The sequence below is a fragment of the Nyctereutes procyonoides genome, unplaced genomic scaffold (assembly GCF_905146905.1).
Source record: "Nyctereutes procyonoides isolate TBG_1078 unplaced genomic scaffold, NYPRO_anot_genome, whole genome shotgun sequence".
Lineage (NCBI taxonomy): Eukaryota > Metazoa > Chordata > Mammalia > Carnivora > Canidae > Nyctereutes > Nyctereutes procyonoides.
This window is the reverse complement of record NW_026575147.1, coordinates 4,210,777-4,237,019: the sequence shown is the minus strand read 5'-3', so window position 1 is coordinate 4,237,019 and position 26,243 is coordinate 4,210,777. Positions and strand designations below refer to the sequence as shown.

Sequence of the window (26,243 nt, the reverse complement as noted above, 5' to 3'; positions counted from 1 at the left end):
TGAGAAGTAATCATTTCTATAAATAAAATATTGAATGAATTGTTTTACCCTAAATTAAATAATTGGTCATATTAACTCTATTCTTCAAGTTTATTGATGAAGCTTTTATTACCTCTGTGTATGCCCTACGTGAAGCTGCATTATGCTGCCTCCCAGGCCTTTCTACCTCAGGTGATACCCAGTCCACTGGTAGAGGACCTGTGTCCTCCTAGTCAGTGATCACCTTTGTTTCCCACTCCTGGGTCCCTTTGTACAAATACTTTGTATTCACCAACAATTCCACCCTCTCTCTGGTCTCAAGTCTCTAAATTTGGTCTTTCTCTATTACAGATCTCATTAATATTTCCTTCCTCTCTGTGTCCTGTTTCTATTTTCCTGGTCCATCCAGGCCCTCATTATTGCTCCTCCCAGACTGTAATGCATTTGCCCTAATAACTAGTGTTTCTGCCCTAAGCTTGTCTACTTCAGTTTATTTTATGCAATGTCACCAAAATAAAAATCTATTAATGTCACTTCCCTCCCTGCCAAGAACACAGTTCGGATCTCTTTCACAGCTTTCCAAACGCTGCTGGCTCTCTTCTCTGTACCCCTTCCTCACTGTGCTTCCCACTTGACTGTAGTTCCTTACACTCAGTATCCTGCTCCAGCTTTCAGAGCCGATGGGGTGTTCATGCTGCCAAGGGTGATCTTCCCGCCACAGTCTTTCTGGTGGACACCTCTTCGTTCTTCAAAGCCCATTAACATTGATGGCTTCTCCCAGCCTCACACTAAATAAGTAAATCACTCCTCGTTCTTTGTCTTCATTCTCAATCATATGTGTATTGTGGCATGTAGTCACACATATTATGAGTATGTATTTGCATTATGTCTCCTTATTAGATGGCGGACCCCTTGAGACCAGGGCATCCTCAGTCACCTTTGTAATTCCACAGCTTAATAATAGCTGACATAGTGTGGGTTTGTTGAACTGGTTCAATTCTATAAATGTTCTCTATGTTAGAGAATAGCTTCTTAGCAGGGTATTAAAAGACTACATTTGGGGTATCTCTAAAGTCTATTATTGTCTGATTAGTTCAATTAAGAGTCCAGTGTTAATGAGGCCAAGGTTTTAGTTTCATTTCTCTGTGGAGCAGTTAACATTGTACCTCAACTGTCAGTAAGCTCAACTAGCTGCCTAGTAAATCCCATTGGTTCCAAGGGAAAGGGAAAGTGAGAATGATTTAGGTCAAATTCATTTCAACTATTAGACAAATTGAATTAAATATATTTCTTATTGCTATTCAAAGCACAGTTTCACATTTCTGTGTGAAACAAACATCCTATTTTGTCCACAGCTGCCGTCCACAGATCTTTAGGATTGCTAGCCTTTGAGCTTCCAGTCTACCCACGCGCCTCTCCATCTGTATTTTCCAGGTGAGACAATGCGCATCGCCTCTTCAGAGTTTGCTGATGACCCCTGCTCATCAGTGAAGCGTGGCACCATGGTGCGGGCCGCGAGGGCTTTGCTCTCAGCTGTAACGCGCTTACTCATCCTGGCGGACATGGCGGATGTCATGAGACTTTTATCTCATCTGAAAATTGTACGTATGTAGAACTTATCAAAACTTGCTCTATGGGGGTGGCAATGGTGACTATGTATATTAGAGCGTGAACTGAACTCATGATGTTTCACTGCTCACCAGCTCGCTTACTCACAAAAGTATTATGCCCTCCTATTTTTCTTTTTTTTCCTCCATTTCTTCTAATACTAAAATTATATTCAATAATATACTCAAAAAGTTGTAGAAGATTCACTTGAGTTTGGGTCTCTCCTTTACTTCTTGGAATGCAAAACAGTATATTCTTTTAGGCTCCAGAGGCTGAGCATGGTGTACCTGCCTTGACCCTGTCTGGTAATTCAGATCAGTGCTGGTCCACGTGGTAATTCAGAGTGGGTCAGCTCTTCTGGTTAGCTGGCCAAATGTCCACCTGTGCCCACCTTAATATGGATCATGTGTTAAATTACATTTTATTACCTGCTCCAGCCTTGCACTTTTGTAGACTTATGGACTTTGAACGTACCTTAGTCTGGCACATCTCATGGCTAAGGTCAATCTTGTTTCACCAAGCCTGGCATCTAACATAACTGGACTGGGTCTCTGGGCACTTACATGTCCCACTAACCCATAGACTCCTATTGTAAGTGCCTTCCTGGTCATAGTCCCTTGGTTTCTTTCAATTCTTTTGTTTCTAAAACAAGTGATTCTCTGTCAAAAAGTCTCGTATAGCATCTTACCTGAGCTGGCCCAAATAAAAGAGCTAAGATTCTAAGTTATAATATAAACTCCTTGATACTATTAAACATCTCCAATTCTAACACATCCAGCATGAGTTCCACGGTCATAAACCACAAAGCAAGGTAGAGCTCTTCCTGGCTTCTGTAAGGAGGCCTGAGGAGCCAAGGGGCGTAAAGCACAACCTGTTTGGGAGTTTCCTATCAGAATTTTCTGAGAATGGGCCTGAGGAAGCCAAGAAAGGCTCTTGTGGTTTGGATGAGGTGGGCACTATGAGGAGAGACTTTACCTATATCAGAGGGCACCAAGGGACAGTATGATGTTATGGTTTGTTATAGTATTGACATGTACATGACATGTATATGACAGTATAATGTTATGATTCCACCGTGTAGCTCCTGGAATAATATTAACTTTAATATTGGCTTGATGTCCACTTGCCAACTGTGTTGTCATCTACCACATAACCTCCTTACATTTCAGACACTTGATCTGTTAATATGGAACTGATGGCACTACAGCCCTCAGAGTTGTGAGAGATTTAAAACGAGTAAAATTCCTATGGAGCTTTTATCACAGAGTTGTGGTGCAAAAAGTAAGTGTGTGGTAAATGGCAGTGATGTTGCTATTTTCAGATCCCTGAAACCTCTTGCAGACCTCACTGGTGGCTGTCATCCCTGCCCTTCCAAGTGTGCTATATGCATCTTCTAAGCAGCAGTACTTTGTTCTCAAGTGTGTGGGGGAAAAAGTTTTGTTATCTTTCCTTAACAGCCTGCTGAGTCTTCAGAGGTGACATTTTAAGAAAGATCTTCCCCCAGATGGACAATCTTCCTTTCCCAGGGGAGAAGAGGACTGAACCTAAAGAAATTAACTTTATGTCCTGTATGTTATTGTTCTGCGCCGTGGAAGGGCCCTGTTCAGTGATTCCTGGGGAGTGATGGCAGGCTGAACATTTTCCCTGAGCTGTCCACGGGCACAGAATGCTCGTGCATCCAGGATGCAATGTCGTACAGCACCAGTTCCTGCCTGTAATCCTGCCTTTCTACCCACTTGTTTTGACCAGTGCTGTCTACTGATAGTATCAGGGCAGCCTGTCATCATGCGGAGTCAACTGTATTCTTTTCCCGACGCAGCAGATTAAGGGAAGCTTAAAAAAAAAAAAAAAAGGTTTAGCACAAAGTCACGGAAAGGTCAACCCAGCAATATTAAGTAGTTCTGTCAGACTGTCAGTAGTAAAATTAAAAATAATGGTGGACTAAATAACGCATTTGTTGTACTTAGAGCACAGCCTCTGTAGCAGCAGTGATGGAATGTTGCCATCTTGTGGACCGAACAGGAACTGCAGTGTCCGGGCTGCCCGACTCAGGCGGTGGGTTCAGGTCAGCCAGGGTTTCCTATCATGGGGCTGTTGTCCCCCACACTCTCACAAAACAAAACAAACAAAACAAAACAAAACAAAACAAACAAAACAAAACAAAACAAAAACCACCATGTGTCGACAATCCATTGCAATTGAACATGGTGTCAAATTCTACTTTAGCTTTTCCTTCTTTTCCAGAGAAGCACATTCTCTCATGAACAAAAGAGCGCTGTCTGCAAGCGTCTATTCATTTGTTTTTAACTCAGATGAAGAGAATATCTTTATGTGTTTAGATGGAGCAGGTTGGAAATGACCATCTACACCTTTTTTAAGGCTTTTTCCAGATGAATTATATTTTTAAAGATTTCATTTATTTTTAAATATTTTATTTATTTATTCATGAGAGACACACAGAGAGAGGCAGAGGGAGAAGCAGGTTCTCTGTGGGAAGATGGTGCAGAACTCGATCCCAGAACCCCGGGATCACGAACTGAGCCAAAGGCAGACGCTCAACCACTGAGCCACCGGGTGTCCTGGCTTTAAAAAAAAAACATGAGTTTCCTTACCACATGGATGATAAAACATAGGTAAGAAAACATGACAGATGATTTTCCATAAAAGTAGTGACTCCATTTTCTTTTGGTTCAGATGATTGAATAGTACCCTATATGAGTCTGTAGCTTCCTGCCGTGGTAACCTTTTTTTTACCTTTAAGCATTATGCATTTTACCTTTTTATCTCTTAGGCCATATGCCAAATTTTTATTGCTCTCCTTTCCAGATAATGATATTTTCTCATTTCTGAATAGCTTACAGGAACACAGAGGGAATTGCCTTATCAGAAACTTATATTCATGTTTTTTTCATCAATAATTCACTGAGTAGATAAAGGATAATCAGTTTATTTTCCTAAAATACCTGCTCTCATTCTCTGCCCTGCACCCCAAAAAGTAATTGTCAGCAAATTGAGTAATCATGAGCAAATATAATCCACACCAGAAAAATGAGTAAAGAATTACTGTGGAGGGCAGCCCGGGTGGCTCAGTGGTTTGGCACCTGCCTTCAGCCCGGGGCATGATCCTGGAGACCCAGGATCGAGTCCCACATCAGGCTCCCAGGATGGAGCCTGCTTCTCCCTCTGCCTGTGTCTCTGACACTCTCTCTCTCTCTCTCTCTCTCTCAAGAATAAATAAATAAAAATCTTAAAAAAAAAAAAAAGAATTACTGTGGAGATGGTGTGATTAGCAGGGTAAAGGGGCTTTGCATTCTGCTACCCTAAAATTATGTTCAGAAACCTAATGTTTACAAGACTGCTAAAGAGCCTGTCTTTTCATATAACATGCAAATATTCTAGTAGCTCATACTAAGCTACTTGTTTTATTATGCACGTATTTGTATGGGCTTTAATGTAGAGCTCCTTTTTAAACATCTTAAGGATTCTCAAGACTGAAGAAGGTCTTCTCTACTGTTGTTGTTTTAAATTCTGGACAATAGTGGTTGAATAGTGGGTGACATATAGTTCAAAGCTTGGTTATCACCCAGGTGGGAATTTGATGTTCCTGAGCAAAACTAAAGTAATCATTTGCACATCAGACATCATTAAAAAATACTGAATTATAATCACTTTCATTGTTGCAGTTGCTGTGAGTGATTCCCTAGCCAGACATCTGATGTATCCTGCAATCAGCTAACATTGTCAGTGTGTTAGGTTGATTGATATGTGGCACTTCAGACTTTTCACAGAATCCCACATTGCAATTGATGATCATGAAGAGGGATATTTATTTTCCCTAGACTCTGAATTAATGTAATCAGATTGTATTGTCAATTCTTAGTATCGGTGATGACATTGCACACACAAACTCATCTTGACATGTATGTGTCAGAGAAAACAACCCCCCTTTTTTCTATCCTCAGGCTAGGTCCTGGAATAATGATACTCTTGATTATCTCAGACTTTCTCTCTGAAAGTGGAGTGGCAAAATAGAAAAACAATCACCCCTTAATCAGTTTCCCAGAAAAGTTAGATTACCTTCATAGCAATCAGAGGCCAGATCTAATGCTGCCGCCCCCTTGTTTGGGAGGCATTGATGAGGCAGGGTGACTTTAACATTACCTGTGCTTTTTGTGACATTAGCATAAAATAGTGTTGTGTGTCCTTAGTAATGGATTATTTCTTGATAGTGGCCTGTTTAGTCCTACAGCTCTAATGTAGAGCTTGTGTTTGAAAAATAGCAGTCAGTCGAGGTAAAATAGACTTGTCTGTTATTATAAAGAGAGAAATTATTGCCCAGGTTTTTTAATTAAAAATTTATTTGTTTATTTGAGAGAGAGAGAGAGAGAGAGAGAGAGCAAGCACATGTGCAGGGGGAAGGGCAGAGACAGGAGATAGAAATAATCAAGCCGACTCCTCGCTGAGCATGGATCCAGATGTTGGGCTCGATCCCACGATCATGACCTGGGCTGAGATCAAGAGTCAAACACCTAACTGACTGAGGCCACTCCATTGCCCCTTAGAATAACTTTTCTGTCAGAGCTATTGTGGCATTAACTAGGTTGCAACTAGGTTGTTTGGAATTTATTTGTGTATTTAGTTATCATTTCAAGAAATACTTATTGGATGCCAACTATATACAACACACTGTGCTTAGATAGCTTAAAGGTGAATAAGTCTCAGCCCCTGCCTTCAAGGCTTTATAGGCTACTGGGGGACACATTAAGAAAGAAAGCCTTTGCAAGTTGGGAAAATGTGCATATTGCTGTAATCTCACCTATAATGATAGAAAATCATAATAATTAGGATGTTTTCCAGTTTAAATAACAGAAACCCAACTCAACTTGGTACTTTAAATATATTGGGTCGCCAAACTAAGAAGTCTAGAGGCATTTAGATTCAGCCAAGGCTTGATCGAGGTACAAAAATATGACAAGAACCATGTTTCTATCTCCTTTTCTTCACTAAGGGCCCTCTTATCTACAGGTGTTTTCTCACAGTCTCAAGATAACTGCTAACCATTTTCAAGATTTTCCTCTTCTAGACTAAGGATAGCATGAAAGAGTAAATTCTCTTCCCTGGTAGCTCAAAATGAAAGTTCTACAGTCTTGTTAGGTCTGTTGACTTGTGAATTAGGTGCTTATCTCTGAGTTAATTATTTAGAGAGGGAAGGAGATGTGCTGATTTTTAAAATTTGGTTAGCACTTATTCCTTTCCTTCACCATCCCCTAATAAGCCCCATATAGGATCAGTTCAACCAAATTATAATGGTGGTCATTTGAAGATAATACGAGGAAGGGTGGGGACGCCAGGGTGGCTCAGCGGTTGAGTGTCTGTCTTTGGCTCAGGGTGTGAACCTGGGGTCTGGGATCGAGTCTGCACTGGGTTCCCTGCAAGGACCCTGCTTCTCCTCTGCCTATGTCTCTGCCTCTCTCTGTGTGTCTCCCAGGAATAAATCAATAAATCAATAAATAATCTTTAAAAAGAAATGAGGAAGAGTGATGTGGCTGGGAGAAGGAGGTCTCAGGATTGAGTCTCATTAAATTGAATGAGAATTATCTTTCCCAGACCAATTTCTTGGATTAGATTGAACAGGTTGGGGTCACAAGCCCAAGCCTAAGCTGGGGCCTAAAAGTTGAGGGTGACTGGAAATAAGTTGGTCCCATTAGGAGAGTTGGGGGATGTATCATTCTGTGCAATAATAAGATTGAAACTACACAGTGATTTCAGCAAGGAGAGTTTATTATGAGGAATCATTAACTCCAATAGCAGATTAGAGTCATAAGAGACCGAGTAACAAAGAACTCTAAAAAACAAGGATGGCAAATACAAGGAGCAGCTGCCACCCCAAGGACTGAGATACAGGACTTCAGGGAGACCTTCCCCATCACCCTGAGCCAGGGCCAAGAATAGATCTTCCTACGTCTTCACTTGATGACAGAGAGATTACTGAGGTGCCACACAAGCTAATAGAACTTGCTGGAAATCTGCCCTTAGGGCCTCAAGGAAAAATGCTCATTGAGAGGTGTCTCACTAGGAGCATTCCACTATAGCATCATCCAAAGTGGACCATGCTAAGGGAAGCTGCTGGCCACCTAGTGGTGAAGAGGCTACTTCTGCTGTAGAACTCTTGGCGGGAGCATACCAAAACCAAGAAACAAAGCCTTTCCCTCCTCGATTGCCAACCAGCACTCTCTATTAACAAGGCTTAACATCATGCCAAATGGGAAAGGAATAATATTTAAAAGGCCTAGCCATGTTTTGACAGAGCAGATAGAGGTGTGAATTTGGATTTGATAACTAGCCCAGGGAAAGAGTAGTTAGTGAATGCAAAGGGAGTGCTCCTGCCGTAAGAAAGAAGATATATTCAAGTCAGACAATAGACATCAGCTACAGAGAGCTTCACAAACCAAGGGAAAGAACAAAGGCATGAGAGCAAGAGAAGGGATTTGGGGTATTTTCAATGATATAATTGATTCTGTCTTGTTGGAGCATGGAGGGCAGGGTGGGAGAGGCACTAAGAAAGTTGGACAGGGAGATAGATACATGTGCCTCAGAGAACATGATGATTCATTTGGGCTCTATGTGTAGATTATAGAGAGCCATCAAGTAGCCATCAAGTAGGTAGCCATCAAGAAACATTAGAATCAGAGCTGTGATTTAGATAAATAATTTTGGTAGCAATGTGGAGAAACAATTAGAAGAGAGATGAGTCCAAATAAGGAGACTGATGAAGAGACCATTGAGCTTATCCAGGCCAATGAATAAAAGAAAAGCTGGGTGAAGTCAATGGCAGGGTGTATTGTGAAAAGGAGGCCAATTTTAAAGATATTAAAGAGGTGGGATGACTAAAACCCAGAGACTTATCAGATGGGGCAAGGCTCTTTGTATTTGTAACCGGTTGATCAGTAGAATCCAAACCCAAACTCCCATCCACTTTATAAACCTATCCTTTTCTGGGAAACTGAGACAACAGAGCTGGGAAGTTAAAAGCATGAACTCTAGAGCAAACTATCTTGGTTTAGACCCAGGGTCCCCTACTCACTTGCTGTGAGGCCTTTCAGGAAGCCTCTGTATACTCTGACTTCAGTCTCTCTCCCGTAAAGTAAAATAAAATAAAATAAAATAAAATAAAATAAAATAAAATAAAATAAAATAAAATAAAAGGACAACTATCAATTGCAAAGGGCTGTTTTCTGGGACGAAATTAGGTATATGTAAGCCATTTAGAACAGTGTCTGATACATCTCATAAGTACTCAATGACACTGACAAGTGTCATTTTTTCTTGCACCAGCTGAAAATAACTTTGGAAATATAAGCTATATTACTGTTGTGCTTCATTAAACATGACAATTTAAGAATATATGACGCTAGGATTTAATCATTCTTGCTTTCTGATGAAATCATTTTCTTGTTAACAAGAAAACAAAATTTAATCAGGAGGGGCAGCTTATCAAGGAAAAAGACTATCTAATCAAGAAGGCCAGCTTTAGGAGGCAGAGACATAAAATATGATACTGAGATACCAGTGGCCAAACCAGAGTACATGGCTAACAAGTAAAGTAATAAGATGTAGAATCTTATATCCACTCATGTATTAACTTAGGCAACTACTATTTCCAAGGTATTTAATTTTTTTTTTTTTTTAAGTAGCCATGCCCAGCATTGAACCCATTGTAGGGCTTGAACTCACTACCCTGAGATCAAGACCTGAGCTGAGATTGAGTCAGAGGTTGCTTAACCAACAGGTGCCCCCAATATAATATTTTTAATTTAGTGATAAAACCAGATCCTTAATAAGAGAGTTATATGTGACTTATTAAATACTTTCATCAATGTCGCTTAAAATCCTCTCAACTCAATATCCTTACTAGGACCCTGGAATGAGGTCAATCTGTCCCAGTTGAATTAGGATCGTTAGGCCAGTGATACATAGCCATGGTATGGATGGCTTACATGGATCACAAGGCAGACAAATGGCATAGCTGGGGTTCAGACAAGAGCAGCCTGACTCACAGCCCTCCTCACACATACTGACTTAGATCTAACACTGTGGGGTGCAGAGAGGTAGAGAAAGTTTTTGGGAAAAGTGGCCCAGGCTCTTCTTCTGTAAAAGAACTGCTTTTTACGGTGTTTGTTTGGCTTATATGGAGTCAAATTCCTTTAACCCAGACATCCAGAAAGAAAGAAAATTTTGGCTCTATTCAAAAATAAAAGCTTGAGAACTCCAAATGAATATAAAAATCAAAAGTGCCTGGTGACTCTCTTTCTCTCTCTCTCTCTCTCTCTTTTTTTTTTTTTTTGCCTTCATATCCCTTCAGCAATCCCATTTGTCTTCTTTCACTGCCCCCCACCCCAACTTTGGGCCCGTTTCTTCCATGTTTCTATGGTGAGAACTTTCTACTAGGTGACCTCTCAGATCCTTCTAGATTAAAACTCTAAGTATGGCTAAGTCGACCTTTACACAGACAGACTCCATCATTGGTGTTTCTCAAAAAAACAAAAACTTGATTGAATTAGAAACATAAATTCAACCTAGCATCTGGATTCTTCAAAGAAAACCAATGAGAAAATGTTAGGTGTAACACAATACTCCAAAGTGGTCTGATTAATAATGGGTAAGAAGACAGTTTTTATATATATTAGAACAAATCCAAGATTTAGCTCCCTCAGAGATAATTATTTTGCTCTTCCCTGGAACCAGCTTTTATGTCCGCAGGAAAGATTTACAGTTTAAATAAGCAGCAGGAACAAATTTACTGCCAAGAGCTGTCCTCTCAGTGATGCTGTTGATAGCCATGTTAAGATAATTATAAATCTATTTAGGAAGTGAGACATTACTGATTAGTTGTTTTAAAGAGTTTGAGGTATGATATTCTAATTAAACTATGAAAATGCTTTATATGGCCCATTCCATACCATAAAATGTAACTTGATTTGAGTCTCTAAAAAAGCATCCTTACACACAACAGTTCTTTTTCCAGTGATACTTGTGGATTTCTACATTGTCAAACAAAGAACTCCCTGTATGTTTTCTTTTGATTTGCCTCAAACTACAAGAACTAATCAGAATTCTGTGGTAGGCCCCCATTTTCTGCATTTCACATTACTGTTTCTAAGCTGCCTGTTCTTTTTAATATTCTATCAAAAGCCTGCACTAGTGGAAGCCTCTCTACTAGGCTCCCTTTTCATATAGAAGAACTTTTGATTTTGCAAACACCTATCTGTGTCTTATTCACTCAAATTTTGTTCTTGGTTATTTCCTCTGATAAAATTGTTCCTACAGTAATGCAGCGTGACTGACAATGACGTAGTTGGTTACTTCATAATATCTTAATTTTAATTGAGGCCACAGGTGTTATAGTCTTAAATCATTGCCAACTGTGGAAATCTTCACCGTGTTAAAGTTAAAATCATTCTGGAGAGGAGAGCTTAGTACCTCCCATTCCTCAAGTCATTTATAAAGGACTTCTTAGTGAAATTCATAACTGAAGTCAGGGTCTCTCTGGAAAAGTTTCAGGACACAGTTGGCAGGAATTTGGAAGCAGGACACATCATTAGGAAGGTGTGCTTGATGCCACCTTCAGCTGCAACAAAACTTCAAATTCTCTTGCTTTTTCCAGATTCAGTAGCTCCTCTTTATAGTGGATGGCAAGGTGTAGACTCAGCTTACAAGTACAGTCCCTTTTGTTCTGGCTTCCGAGGTGTTGACAAGAAGTGTGGTTACAGATTGAAGTGTGCTCAAATTTATAGGAGTTCCTTCAGATTTTGTTGAAGCACTTTCTCCTCCGAAGATTTCTAGAATTTGTTTTCAAATTCCATATTTTCTTCTTGGATCTATTTTCCTGTATGTTTCTACTTGAAATTAGAAGTCTGTATTAAAAAAAAAAAAAGTCTGTATTCCTTATCAGAATCATAACCCAGTAAAATAGTCAATATAGTTCGAATGCTCCAAGAGTTCTGCAGCTGTCTCGCAGGTACAAAGTATTCTGTGTATCATAAATAAATATTCTGATTATAAATGCTTATCAGGGGTACTCCTATTTTATTTAAATACTAATTGTTGATTTTTTTTTACAAATTACAATTTCCAATGTGTTTAATATTTCAATTCTATCCATTTATAAGTGTTTCTTATTACCTCAGGTGGAAGAGGCCCTGGAAGCTGTCAAAAATGCTACAAATGAGCAAGACCTTGCAAATCGCTTTAAAGAGTTTGGGAAAGAAATGGTGAAACTTAACTATGTAGCAGCAAGAAGACAACAGGTGGGAGAAGTTTTGGAAAATGTATGTTTACGTAACTTCCTAGCTTTATAGGCCTGAACAACAGATCAGCCTCATCTGCTGGTTATCTAAGTATCAAATGCTTTTAGAATCTATGATCAAAAAAGGCTGTGTCGGGATCCCTGGGTGGCGCAGCGGTTTAGCACCTGCCTTTGGCCCGGGGCGCGATCCTGGAGACCCGGGATCGAATCCCACATCGGGCTCCCGGTGCATGGAGCCTGCTTCTCCCTCTGCCTGTGTCTCTGCCTCTCCCTCTCTCTCTGTGACTATCATAAATAAATTAAAAAAAATAATAAAAAAAAAAGGCTGTGTCCTACATGGGCCAGTTTTCATACCATTGTGGACCCTGGGGTACTCTCAGACCTACCTAGAATAGGTCACTGGCCTCCTGTCTGACTGATGGGGACCATTCTAACCTTTTTTCCACTGTAGGAAAAACTCCCCAGTTGAAAAAAAAAAATAGCAAACTTTTGTGTGGTGCTATGGATGCTCTCTGAACACCACCTCTTTACTTGCCTTACTTTTTATTTCCTAGCCCCATAGACACCACAATGCATATGCAGCATGTTGAGTGAAACCTTTATGAAAGCCAGGAAGACAATGCAAATAAAATCAAGGAAAGGCAGAAAGAGAAATGGGGGGGGGGGTATAGGATATAACACAGGTGAGTGTGAGTTACTTTGATGAAGGTGGCTCACATGGGATCTTGTGTCTCCCTTTAAAGATAGCAGCTCTACACATTAAGTACTATTAGAGTTTTGTTCTGAAGGGTATGTTTTTTATTTTTTCCCTAGGAAAAAAACCTCTTCAAATGTGGAGGGGTCAGTTAAAATCCTTTCCACCCATCCTCTTGACTGTTCCTAGAATTCAACATTTGGGGGCAATTCCTAGCGCCTTAAGATTGTCTATGACCAATAAGAAAGTTCCATTCAACAAACGTGTTGAGTCTTCATCTCTGACACGTTGAAGGAATACTGGTACTATAAATTTGACGAAGATCTAGTTCCTGCCCCTAAAAAGCTTACAATACTTTTTTGTGTGAGAGACAGAGATGTGATTTTAGATGATGATATTTAAGTATTTTGTAATTAGCAGAAATCAAGTGGAATCTTGTGTAATAGTCCAAAATATAAGATGGGTGGAGTGGTTACTCTGAAGCACATATGTGAGACCAAAAAGCTACTTAGCTTATTTAAACAGCTGAAAAGAAAAGAGAAAAAATTGAATCCTGATCCTAGTGAACCGAAGGGACAATTGGCAAGAAAGGTAGGGGCCTAGAAATTCAGTCATAGAAAATTTTTAGATTTTAAGCGGGTGGGTAGTATTTGAATAGTTCAAAGTATGGCATCAGGGTCTCAAATTTACATTTTAATATTTTATTTTTTTTTTGTTTTTTTATTTTTTTTTTGTTTTTTTTTTCATTTTAATATTTTAGATATGCTGAACAAAGGAGAGTAGAAGAGTAGAGAGCAATAGTTGGGAGGGGCTGATGTCTAGGTGAGAGATGGTCTTGATGAGTTGGTAGTGGTGGAAATGAAGAAGATTTATTTTGAAAATAGAGCTCTGAGGACCTGATGTTAAATTAGATGTGTCAGGTTAGAAAGTGGCAACAACCAGTTGAGTTCTAAGGTTCTGGTTTGAGCAAATGGGTAGATAGTGAATTTATAGAGATGGAGAAAACTGGGTCAGTTGGGAATGGAAATTAAGATTTCATATTTAGATACACTGACTTTTGAGATGCTTGTGAGCTATCCATGTAAAAATGTCAAATAGAAGAGAGATATGGGTTGGAGATGGAAACACCAGTCATCAGTATATATAGCTGGGTATTAAAATCAATGGGAATGTATGAGATATTTATTTATTTTTTATTTTTTTATTTTTTTATTTTTTTGAGATATTGATATAATACCCACACATATAATTTATTTCATTAAAACCTTGTTTTTAATTAACTGCTAGACTCTTCCAAGAAAATTTAGGGGAAAAAAATAGAATTGGAGGAAGGAAAAACACACATAACACTCTACCACTCAGGGGAAAAAATGGTGCAATTTTGGTATAATGCCTTTTAGTTATTTATCTTCATACTCTAACATATTTATAATCCTACTTTGTATATAAATAGGCATATTGTGTTATGCTTTTTCATTTGTCTTAAACAAATTTATTTATTTATTTATTTATTTATTTATTTATTTATTTATTTATTTATTTATGATAGTCACACAGAGAGAGAGAGAGAGGCAGAGACACAGGCAGAGGGAGAAGCAGGCTCCATGCACTGGGAGCCTGATGTGGGATTCGATCCCGGGTCTCCAGGATCGTGCCCCGGGCCAAAGGCAGGCGCCAAACCGCTGCACCACCCAGGGATCCCTTCATTTGTCTTATAAATATTATCTATTTTTATTGAAAACTATTATATCCACAGTCTATCAAATAGATGCTTCAGTCATTTACTTAACAAATTCATAATTCAACATTTAGATTGTTTGCAGGTTTTTTATGTAATTAACAAATCTTTCCTCAAATATTTGTATGGGGAGACTCCATCCATCTCTCACTTCCACGTGTAGATTTTTTTTTATAAGTATAGTATAAAGTAACATATGCACTTTCCAGACCCCTGTTCTGAAAGTTAAAAAGGCCCTTCACTACTAGTCAGGAGAAACTTACTTTCAGTGCGTAGATTATTGCCTAGCATATAGAACACACTCAGGTGTTGGTTGCCTATTTGTGTTCATGCCAAGACTAAAAATAACCCCAAAGTAGAAATCATGTTGAGGCCAGGCCCCGGTGGCGCAGCAGTTTGGCACTGCCTGCAGCCTGGGGTGTGATCCTGGAGACCAAGGATCGAGTCCCACGTCAGGCTCCCTGCATGGAGCCTGCTTCTACCTCTGCCTGTGTCTCTGCCTTTCTCTCTGTGTGTCTATGAATACATAAATAAAATCTTAAAAAAAAAAAAAAAAGAAATCACGTTGTGACTGGCATGAATTTGTTAGTACATAAACAAAAAAGGACAGTTGGTTCAGTTAATTGTTACTTAGTGTCAATTTGTCTTTACAGTCCTAGATAAAAAATATAATGTGCCTGTCTGATGATTATTTTGACCAATAAAAGAGAGAATGTCATTGTTGCCAAGCCATTTATGTACTACAGACTGAATGAACAAATAGAAATTGAACCCCAGTGGTTCAAATAACCTTTTATGATATTTTGAAGCTGGAAAAAAAAATTCTGAGATTTTTCCTCAGCTGGCAATCCTACGTAGTGTCAGAGAGCAGCACTGTCTTTAACATTTCCATAAATGATGTGAACATTTTCTTAACAATATTCTTTAAAGCTGAAGATCAAAAGACTCCCCACTGGTGGTATTTTGACAGCCAAAACTAGGAAGACAAATCATCTTTGGTCTTTTTTTATTCCCTAAACTCAATGACTGAGCTGCCATTAAAGGTATCTTAAAAAAAAAAAAAAATATTCCAGAAATGATAATGAAGAGGTAGTGATGGACTAAGCAAAACTCAGAAGAGTCTGATTGCCAATGTTTGTAATTGTAATTGAATAGGGAGGCAAGCAGTAGCAGAGACTGAAGTTTGGGTTTTCTATCTGCTGAGAACACTGTTCCACGCAAGCTACTGACAAGGTAGCTTGGTTTTTACATTTTTCCCAACCATATTTGAGTGCCTTTTATGAGCCAAACACTGCTAATGAGTTAAGAGCTGCTAAGCAAGATAGACAAGGCTTCCTGCTATCAGTAGACAAAATACAGGAGGGAAACATGTTCAAGTAAATGCAATAAAGTATAATAAATTTTGATGAAAGGAGGGGATAGGGGCTTGTGGGAGCAGATAGAAGGGAGTATAGCTTAGGAAATTGGATGGAGTATGCTCCAAGAGGATGGGCCATGTCAGGTGAAAGGGTAGGTAGAGGAGGGGTATTCAGGTGTCTCATACAGAAAGAATATTATATGCAAAGTCCTGGCATCTAGAGTAAGCACAGGGGAGAATAGATAGTTTATAAAACTCAGTATAGTTTATAAAACTTAGTTTGTGACTCTAAGTTCTAGAACAAATGCTTCTGTGGCAAACTTCGTGGATGTGACAAGTTTCCTATTTTGCGTGCACAGGAGCTGAAGGACCCTCACTGTCGGGATGAGATGGCAGCTGCCCGAGGGGCTCTGAAGAAAAATGCCACGATGCTGTACACAGCCTCCCAAGCATTTCTCCGCCACCCGGATGTTGCTGCCACGAGAGCCAATCGAGATTATGTATTTAAACAAGTCCAGGAGGCCATTGCTGGCATCTCCAATGCTGCTCAAGCTACCTCGCCCACTGATGAAGCCAAAGGCCACACAGGCATCGGCGAGCTGGCTGCAGCTCTGAATGAGTTTGATGTAAGTATCCCAGTGATGCACACAGAGGAGTATACACTTGCATTGAAAGAAATTATTTGGGGATGAAGGGCCACAATAGTATACATGGATTTACCCTTCTTCAAGGCTTGTGATAATAAGGTGAACTACATAATGTGTTTGTTATTAGGAATCCAGCATAGGGGCAGAGCCTAGTTTTCTTGTATTTTAAGGATCTTACAACTGTGTTTAAGAGGACCTGATCTTATGCAAGCAGAAACCCCGTAAACTCTTAGTTTCCTATACCACTAGTTATTTTTGCGACAGTTCATCATGTGGATGATTAAAAGGACTAATGTCATAGGCAGTGTAGGTTTAGATTGCCTCTGTGTTACACTGGGTGAAGTGTCTTCTTCAGTGTCTTCCTTTTAAATCTATGACATACTCTGTTGTCCTCTGATCCCACATGGGATCCTTGTCTCTCTAGAATCAGCTCCTCTGGGTAGCACCCCATGTTGGACCCATGAATGACCCACATTCTGCACCCGCTGTTTCTGGGGTTGTGTCTCAATGAGGGAAACAATGGGAGGATGGCATCAAAGTGAATGAGAGGGATGCATGTAATTAATACCCCTTACTTTCCTTGGGTCAGGATATAGGCCCACCTATAGGAAGCTGGAATTCATCTGAGTTCATCCTGTATTCAGTGTGAGAGCCTACATGTGTTGTGAGAGCTACCAAGATTTAAAAGAATCTTTTTTTCTTTAAAGATTCTATTTATTTATATGACAGAAGGAGAGAGAGAACACAAGCAGGGGGAACAAGAGAGAGAGAGAAGCAGGCTCCCCACTGAGGAGGGAGTCCAATATGGGGTTCAGTCCCAGGACCCTGGGATCATGATCTGAGCCAAAGACAGATGCTTAGCCGACTGAGCCACCCAGGTGCCCAAGATTTAAAATAATCTGTATCTGTTTTCACAGATTGTATTTTCCTGTAGGGAAATGGGAAAGTAAAATGTGTTAAATACCTTTTAAGTGATAAAACACTTATTACAGGAATTCATAAGAGAAAAATAGATTGCTTAACAGCTATGGAGAAAGATGATGAGCTTGCTTTTGGATCTGTTGACATGAATTTTTGGCAGGGGATGACTGACTAGCAAAGCGGATCAGGAACAAAACAGTGATTGCTAAAGACATAAAGCTGTGAGATACAATGGAGGAATAATTATAACAATTAAGATAGCCATTTGCAGTTTTCACAGGGGTCTCCTCTTTTTTGTTAGTCAAAATATATATAGCTTAGACTGTATACTGTTCCCTAGGTTTTTTTGTAATAATTAAATATAATTTAAAGCATTTACAGCAGAAGTTGGGGCTTAAAATGTAATTCACAAAGCTTTAGGAGACCACTGAAAATCCATTGGAACTAATAGAGTTCAGTAAGGTTATCAGTTTTAAAATAAGCATAACAGAAGACAATAGATTTCCCAAGTGCAAAAGTGTAGAAGAAAAACAGATTCTATTGACAAAAATGACAATAATTTGTTGGCTTTATTATATTCCTTAATTTATTTACTTCCTGTATTAGAAATAATCCTGATACAAACGTGGAGGACCAAAGGAAAAAAAAAAATCACTGAGTAGTAAGTTGTACTTTTAGGCAAATGATGACATGATCCTGGGTAGGAAAACTATTGACTCTAATTTTTATAATGGTTAGACAATCCCGATAAAAATTCTGAGTTCTTTTTCAACCTGACAGAGTGATGATAAAAGTTTCTTTCTGGAATAAGAGTGAAAAAGCCCAAATATTAAGGAAATGAAAAATGAGCAGGTGTTGTATACTCAGATATTAAAACATTATAATGCTACATTAATTTTAATAGTGTGCATTAGACCAAAAAATGCCTAATCAGTTAAACAGAATAGAAAGTTGCAAAACAATCTCAAATACAAAATTACTTTATGAAATGGTACTTTTTAAAATTTGTTAAAAGGTGGATTAGTCAGATTTTGACACAAATGCTTTTTTTATAATCAGTCAAAAAGTAAATAAAACCCATGAGGACCCAGTAATAGAGTAGAAGCATAGCATACAAAGAACACCCTTGAAAAACAGTCAGACCCTTCAGCTGCTGCCACCTTCTGCCCAAGTGTGAGGACTCCAGCTTTCCTGTCTGTGTATCTAGAATCGCCTCAATGAGAGCTTTTGCTCAAAATGAACTTAACAATCAAGGCATCATTGTAGTATGAGCTTTGGGCAATAAACTAAACTATAACTTAAGGCCATGTGGGAAAAATCTGTTCACAAAGTATGTTGACATATATTAAACTTTCAACTGGTGTTTTTTTGTTTTTTGTGTTTTATAACTGTAGCAATACACTAGACAAATAAGGTTTTGGGAAGGAAATACATGAATATAATTTTTTTAATAGAACATGGCATATTAACTACTCTATTTTATTATACTAAGTAATTTTTCTTATGCTAAGTATATGTTAAATAATTATATATTAGCTAAATATATTAACCAAGTAATATTTCATTATTAAATGTATTGGTTGACAAAAATCAACATGTAGAGCCATGTAAATTGGTAATTTATAGATAGTAATTCCATTTGGTGTGGTTCCCTAAAAATTTAGTAAATGAAATTTTAATACTCTCTCAAAAGTAGTAATGCTAATAAAGTATTATTGAATATGACAAGATAGTAGGTAAATATCCAATTGTAAATTTTCTATTATTTGATATCAGCAAACCTACATAGTCCTTCATGATATTGGAAATTCTTTCACTAAAAATAATGTTCTCCTTCTCTTTGTCACAGAATTATACATTTCTGTTCTGTAGTTGCATAATGAATACTTTGAGTTTTTTTTTTTATTCCCTAGGCATATTGACTTGAAATTGGTTTAGAATTCAGACATCTGTCTTGAATCCTAAATGCTATTTTCAGATATTAAACAAATCAATACCACATTGGGTGGGAAACTCATTCAAACTTCCTGTGACTTGTTTTTCTGGCAATATCCCTTCCTGATGTTTGGTTTAATGGCTTGCCAGTACGATGGAGATTTTAAAAAGCAAAGAATGTTTGAGATCCTGAAGTGAGAAGAAATGTAGAAATATACAGTTTCATCATCAGCATGGCTAGCATGCTCTAATGTTGAATGTGAAACACATTTCATATTAGTTGCCAGTGTACCAAACTCAGTTTTATGGAAGATAGGATGCAGAAGTGACTTAAAGTTTGATGGTTGACTAAGAACAAGGTAAAAATTAGTATTTTTACATTAACTTATGTAAAGTTACAGGAGTGATTTTTCTATCTGGGTAGTTAGAATTATGGCTCAATGCATGGTGACCTATTTTCTGGCACTATTCTTCCGCCTACATGAATAGTTGATGTAGTGATTCATGAAGCAAAAGAATGAAGAAAAAAACACAGTATTTTTAACAACTTGAAACTGTCAAGAGAGTCTCTAATGTTAAAACAGCAAAAAGAAAATGATCACTAATCAATAGAAAAATCAGCCTCCGTTTAAAATGTGGCAGCTCCAGGTGGTTAATTTTATCTAGTGAAACTACTAAGGAATACTAAAAAGAATTTTTAAAAATATAATGACTACTCAGAAGTAAATCCTGTTATAATGTCAATTTTGATTGCCAGAAAACTTTTAACAGGAGGGTAGAGGAAAATTAAAAGTTATCCCTACAGAATTTCTATCTTAAAGAGAACATATAGTGTATCTTGTTTTTTGAAGCTTCTTTTGTAGGTGAAGATACTTTAAAAAAATGTAAATGAACACTATTCATGACCCAGTCTTTATAATTAATAGCTATTTCCCTTTTTAAGTTTTTTATGTTCTCTTAAATCAGATAATTAAAGATAGATAAGATAGAGATAGAGATAGAGTCCTATAACTTTAAGCTTTCTACTTGTAACTTTTCTTACTTTTCCCATTTGCCCTGGGCATTTGCTTGATTAGTAATTCTTTTTTTTTTTTAAATTTTGGTACATTTAGTGTCTCTTCTCCACTTGTTCCGTCCCCTCAGTCTGTAGAAAAATGTATTTCTGTTCTACAGCCTAGAAAGAAAATAAAGCATAAGACTACTGTTTTTTACCATTTTCTCATATTTAACTATTTTCCTTAGAGTTCTTTAAGAAAATCCCAGTCCTTGCTTGCATGTCTTGACTTCACTAGTTCTTACCTCTTTGAACCTTATCATCTAACCTCTACTCCTGTCCCTCCTCTGTAGCACTGTGTCTCAGTCTTTAAAGACCCCTAAATCTATGTACTATTATTTTCTAGTTCTCAACTGCTTCAACCTTGGAATAGAAAGGAAATCTTTATGGTATTAACCATATTCTTTTTTTTTTTTTTGTATTACTTTGAATTTGCAAGATTTAAACATCTGTACTTGAAGAGTAGGACAGTCTGGCCTCAGCCATATTGAGCTAGCTGAAATGTCACCATGACCTACCAACTCTACATAAATTGCCTTTCCTATTTCTACCTGATTTTTCATACCCCCCTCCCTCTAGTTTCTTGTTTTCTGTCCCTCCCTTTGCTACCAGCTTCTTTCTCTTTAAATATATTTACTTGATCTAATTTTAGTTTTTTTGCCTACCTAGTATTCAGGGGATAGAAGTATTGGAAGGTGAGCATAAAGCATCATACAGCGTCTGTATCACAGACCAATGGAGATAGCAGGACTCTGCATCTGACAAGGTTAGGGGACCGAGGCTAACTGCAGCCATGGGAGAATTGTGCCCTAGGGAGCATCTCCACACTACAGTGGTCACAGTCCCAAGGTTATTCTAACTCTGCTTGTCCCGGGTGTGCACAGACATTCTAGAAGCTCTAGTTGGAAGAACCTAGTTAAGAAACAGGAGTCCAGGTGGTAACTCACTTCATACCAGGACTCCAGCCCATTTCTGGGACATGGACGTTTCTGGACACCCAAGAGTAAGAACAACCCAGGCCTAGGTTCTAGGATCCAAGGTGGGAATGCAGGTCCAGTAGAAACCTGGAGTACTGTACTGGTATCTTAGGTAAGAAGCCCAAATGCATGACCTCAGATCTATGCTGCAGGAGTAGAGGTTTTCAACTGACACCCTCCTCCGAACATCACTCTTACAGCTTTGAATAGTGAGATTAATTCTTAGATGCTCCTCAAGGAGCCACAAACCAGAATTCCGGCTGGCTCAGGGATTCTGCAAGGGTTTTATGATCTCTCCAACAACAGGCAAGACGGAATGCCTACTTGGAGAAATACATTTTCACAGAGCATCTTGTTGAGTTCCTTCCCAATTCTAACGCTTCCTTTTGCTGTGGAAATCAGCATAGTCATTTATCAAGGAGGCTTACCCCAGATCTCCTCTCCTTCTTTGACATTCTACAAAGTCCTTCTGACTGCAGACATCTGGGAGCACCCATAGTAGATTAGGAACAGGATGTTTCCTCTGTATTGCATTAGAATGAGGACAGAAAAGAAAGGAGAAAGCCCTGGCAAAATATTGTAAACACACTGATGAGGAAAATGCGAGATGTAACTTATATCCTAAAGCAATTAGCAAGCAGGAGGCCAAATGCATAACATTGAAAGCCAGTAAGCAGAACCATTTAGCTTTGGGAAAGAAATTCTGGATTCCTAATTCAGGTACTAAAAAAGATGGAACAGGCAAATTCAGCAGCTTTCTGCCTGTCTGAATTTATGTCGGTATTTTTCAAAGCTTAGCATCTGTATAGTTGTTATATCTGTTCTTCAATACTGTATTTGTACTTTTTTTAAAAAGTAAGCTGTATGTTCAACATGGGGCTTGAGTTCACAACCCCAAGATCAAGGGTCATATGCGCTGACTGAGCCAGCCAGGCGCCCTTATTAGTACTCTTTAATGATCTCCGCCATGTTCCTATGAAATGGTTCCCATTTAATGGCCTTTGGAAGTAGCCCAGGACATTGGGAAGAGCCCAGGACTTCGATTGTGGTATATGCAGCTATTCCAAGCTCTGTAAATTTCAGAAAAAAGGAAAAAAAAAAAAAAGTGTGACCTTGGGTTGCTGAGATGGTATCTCTAGGCCTTGGAATAAGGTTTAGCTATAGGATAGCTAAGATCAGTAAGAGCTTTTAGTGTGCCAAATGAGATAAAATAATGAAGGGCTACAAGGCATAAAGGCGAAATGCTTAGTAAACAGCTATAGTTACCGTAATGCATAAATGATATGATATGCACATACATTTATAGTATGCACCTAACCTACTGGGTGTGTGTGGTTAGATTAGGGACAGAGAAATAATAGAGGAGTGATGTGTGAGGAGGTGGTGTGTGAGTAGGAATTAACATGCTAAAGTGTGAATGAGAGTGTTTCTCAGAACACCATATCATGCAGAAGCAATCTTCAGTAAAATACCCCATTCTGGAACCCAGGAAATGAGGAGAAACCAGGCTAAGTGCGTAAGCTGGAGGAAGATCCTGGAGAGCTTTGTAGGCCTTGAAAGGGACTGAGCTTCAACCTGACATTAAGAAGTTGCTGGTGGGGCAGCCTGGGGGGCTCAGTGGTTTAGCTCTGCCTTCAGCCCAGGGCATGACCCTGGAGACCTAGGATTGAGTCCCAGATCGGGCTCCCTGCATGAAGCCTTCTTCTCCCCCTGCCTATGTCTCTGTCTCTCATGAATAAATCAAATCTTAGAAAAAAAAGAGGTTGCTGGTGCTCTAGGCAGAGGAATGAATGGTCAAATTTTTGTTATTAAAGTTCCTCCTGGCTGCAGTATGGAGAATGGATTCCAAAGGGACAAAGCTGCAGTGCAGTGGGAGTGGTTAAGGTGAGAGGTTATCAATGTCCTAAGTCCATTGTTGGAATAGGCATGGGAAGAGTGGATGGTTGGGAGCAATGGTGAGGGAGGAGAGTCAATAGTCCTTGAGAACTATACTTATTTTTGTATATCAAAACTGAATGTTTTATATAGCAAGCTTTAGTTAATTAAAAAGGCCAAAAATTCTTCTAATTCCAAATAAGGAGTCTTAAGAAGTTTCAGTTGTTTGTGGGATATTTGATTTTTAGTATGATATAACTCCTTGTGCTGTTTTTTTTTTCTAGCTCTTAATTGATGTATACATCAATTACCCAACAGTATGATTATTAGAAGCCTAATAATGCATGTAGATACATATTTTGAACATTTTAAATCTAAATTCTACATCTAGAATTTTCCTAATTTAGTTTATTTATGTGTAATTGAGCTTTCATTAGTTTGTGCTTACTAACTCACATTTTACTTCTTAGAAACAAACTCTTAGACATGCTTCTTAAAAAAAATTAGAGACAGATTTTCCCCTCTGATAGGACATAGTATCAATAACTGAGGGATAGTGGGGTCCAGTGATCCTCAGCTTTTCTCTGTATTTTATTCCAAAGGACTGCCTCTAAATTTTTTCTGTTCTTTTCTATTTGGGCAAATTAAAACTCCTCAAAATGGCCTGTTAAGCCTTTCTAGCTAGAAACGAACAGTGGTGTTACAGCATTCTTTATCATATACTGACATCTGGTGGCCAAATAGAACATCAAGAACACTCCAGTGGGTTTCTGAATACCTGTAAAATCTAGCACAACCTAAATACAAACTGTGGGCCCAGACTCATGATATCAATATGGGGAGGGTATAGTCTGCCTTCACAGAACTTTAAGTCAGCTTAAGGTACCCTTTTGTATGCTAAAATCATGCAATGGAAGTTGCATTAATCCTTTTTGAAAGACCTACAGCCTTGGAAAAGTGGTGAGGATGGATAGAAAGGTAGATGAATTTGTTGAAAGGGAAGCTCTAGTCAAGGTGTAGAGCTGAGGTGGTTCTGCTGGCTGAGTGTGGGACCAGGTCATCCAACATCAACAACATATCCTTTGCTTCCTGAGCCATACCACATCGCTCCCCAGGATCCATTTATCCAATATCCTCATTTACTCTCCAAAAACCTTAACTGTGGGATATTGACACCTCTTGTTAGCTTCTTGTCTGCAAGCAACTTTAGTTTGTTAAGGTGTTATAAACCTAGGAATGTTTTCAATAGTATCATTTACTTTTTTGTCATTTTTAAAATAGTTACTTCAAGGAAATATCCCAGGACAATTTAATTTTCTTTTCTACATTTCAATTAGTAAATATGGAGCTATAAAAACTCATTGAGCAAAAAACAATAGGATTTGAAATATTTCGAAGTTGCAACTCAAATCCTTATTTGCCTCCCTGTTTTTAATTGGAATCACTATGTTTTCAATCTTCTTTTCTTTTAGTGAGAGAAAATATCAGAATCTATATTTTTCCTCCAAGAATAATTTTCTCCTTTGAGAATATTGGCAGGTTCTGTGCATCTGAGCTTACCTTTATTTCAAATAATTAGTACTAAATGTAAATAATTACTGATGTATCATATTCTAAATTGTCTAAACACGTGATGGCAAATGTCGTTTTGATTGTCATTTAATTTTTAGACATACTTTAAAACTTGAGAATCAAATGAACTCTATCTAGTGAATTATTTAGTGATGAAAAATATAGTTTAAAAGACTGATCTGGAGCCCGTGAGAGGCTCAGTTGGTTGAGCATCCAGCTCTTAATTTTGGCTCAGATCATGATTTTAGTGCTCAAGCACAGATCCTCCTTGAGATTCTCTTTCTCACTCTGCCCCTCCCCCTGCCCGCTCACACTCTCATACATGTAAACTCTTTAAAAAATTAAAAAAATAAAATATTGATCTCCTTAGTCTTAGCTTCTTTAGTGATTTCTTACCTTAGAAGTCCTTTTCTTAGTCTTTCAGCATTATACCTTTTCCTTTCATGTGCTCCCCCTGTTATGGTACCAGGGATGTTTTCAGTACTCATTCATAGCATTTGGTTTGATTCCAATGTGAGGTAATCATGCTGCCCCTCCCACTGAAAACACTAATTTTGAATTCTTGTTAACCAAACTCTTTAATATATATCCTGAACTTATCCAGCAGTATTTTCTGGAAACTTTACTATAACCTGTTTAATTTTGTTGTTCATTTCTCCAAATGTTCTCTGGTACTTTGCTTTGTTCTTTTTGTACCAGTCCATTAAGGTAAGGCTGACGGGAAATGGTTACCCACAGATGCATGTGTGGCAATAAAATTGTCAGGCAGCCAATATCGCTGAGGGCATGACTGGGTCCCATGCTGGTCGTCTTAGTTACAGTGGTCATACTTGTGGACAATGGGGCAGTGTAGCGTAGGACAAACAGAACAAGGTTGTGTCTGAATCTGACCATAAACCTCTTCTCTCTATGCCTCTACTTCTTCAGCTATAAAATGGAGTAATAACGTTGACTCATCAAGATGGTGATAATAGTTATATGGGGTGAACATTCATAGGTGCCTCAACCTTGGTAGGCACTCATAAATGCTAGTTGTCTTTTCCTCCTTGCCTCCCTTAACAGAAATATCAAAAAGATACCTTCCATCCAATGTTAGTATAGAAACTATTCCCTAGAAAAGACTTAGGGAGCGGTTCCTGATTGAAAAGTCATTAATATCCCTTGACAGTAGCTACAGATAAAGTAATCATTTTATCTCCCTTGGCCACATACACATCCTAATATATAATAGCTTCCAAGGAAGGTTTGGCCAAAATGTAAGCAATCCTGAGCTAAAAAACAATTCTATATCCCAGGAGAAATTTCAAGCATAGATTAAATTTCCACCTGGCCCAAGAACGAATTTAAATTTTTAAAAAATATCGTTGATATACAATGTTATATTAGTTTGAAGTATACAATATAGTGATTCAACAGTGCATTATATGCATTATACAGTGCTCCTCATAATAAGCATAGTTACCCTGTCACCGTACATTATTACAGTGTCACTTACTGTATTCCCTATTACTGTACTTTCATGCTTGTGACTTAACGCTGGGAGGTGGAACCTCTCATTTCCCTTTACCGTTTTGCCCTAT

At 38.4% G+C, this 26,243-nt stretch overlaps 1 protein-coding gene across 1 annotated transcript in view; it reads left to right on the top strand.

Moving 5' to 3' along the window:
- The window catches only part of CTNNA2 (catenin alpha 2), a 1,089,255-nt gene that overhangs the window by 326,836 nt on the left and 736,176 nt on the right, over nt 1–26,243 (top strand). The window contains exons 4-6 of the mRNA XM_055312731.1: nt 1,414–1,580; nt 11,775–11,894; nt 16,042–16,308. Of these exons, the coding sequence (XP_055168706.1) occupies nt 1,414–1,580; nt 11,775–11,894; nt 16,042–16,308 (554 nt within the window). The remainder of the gene's footprint in view (nt 1–1,413; nt 1,581–11,774; nt 11,895–16,041; nt 16,309–26,243) is intronic.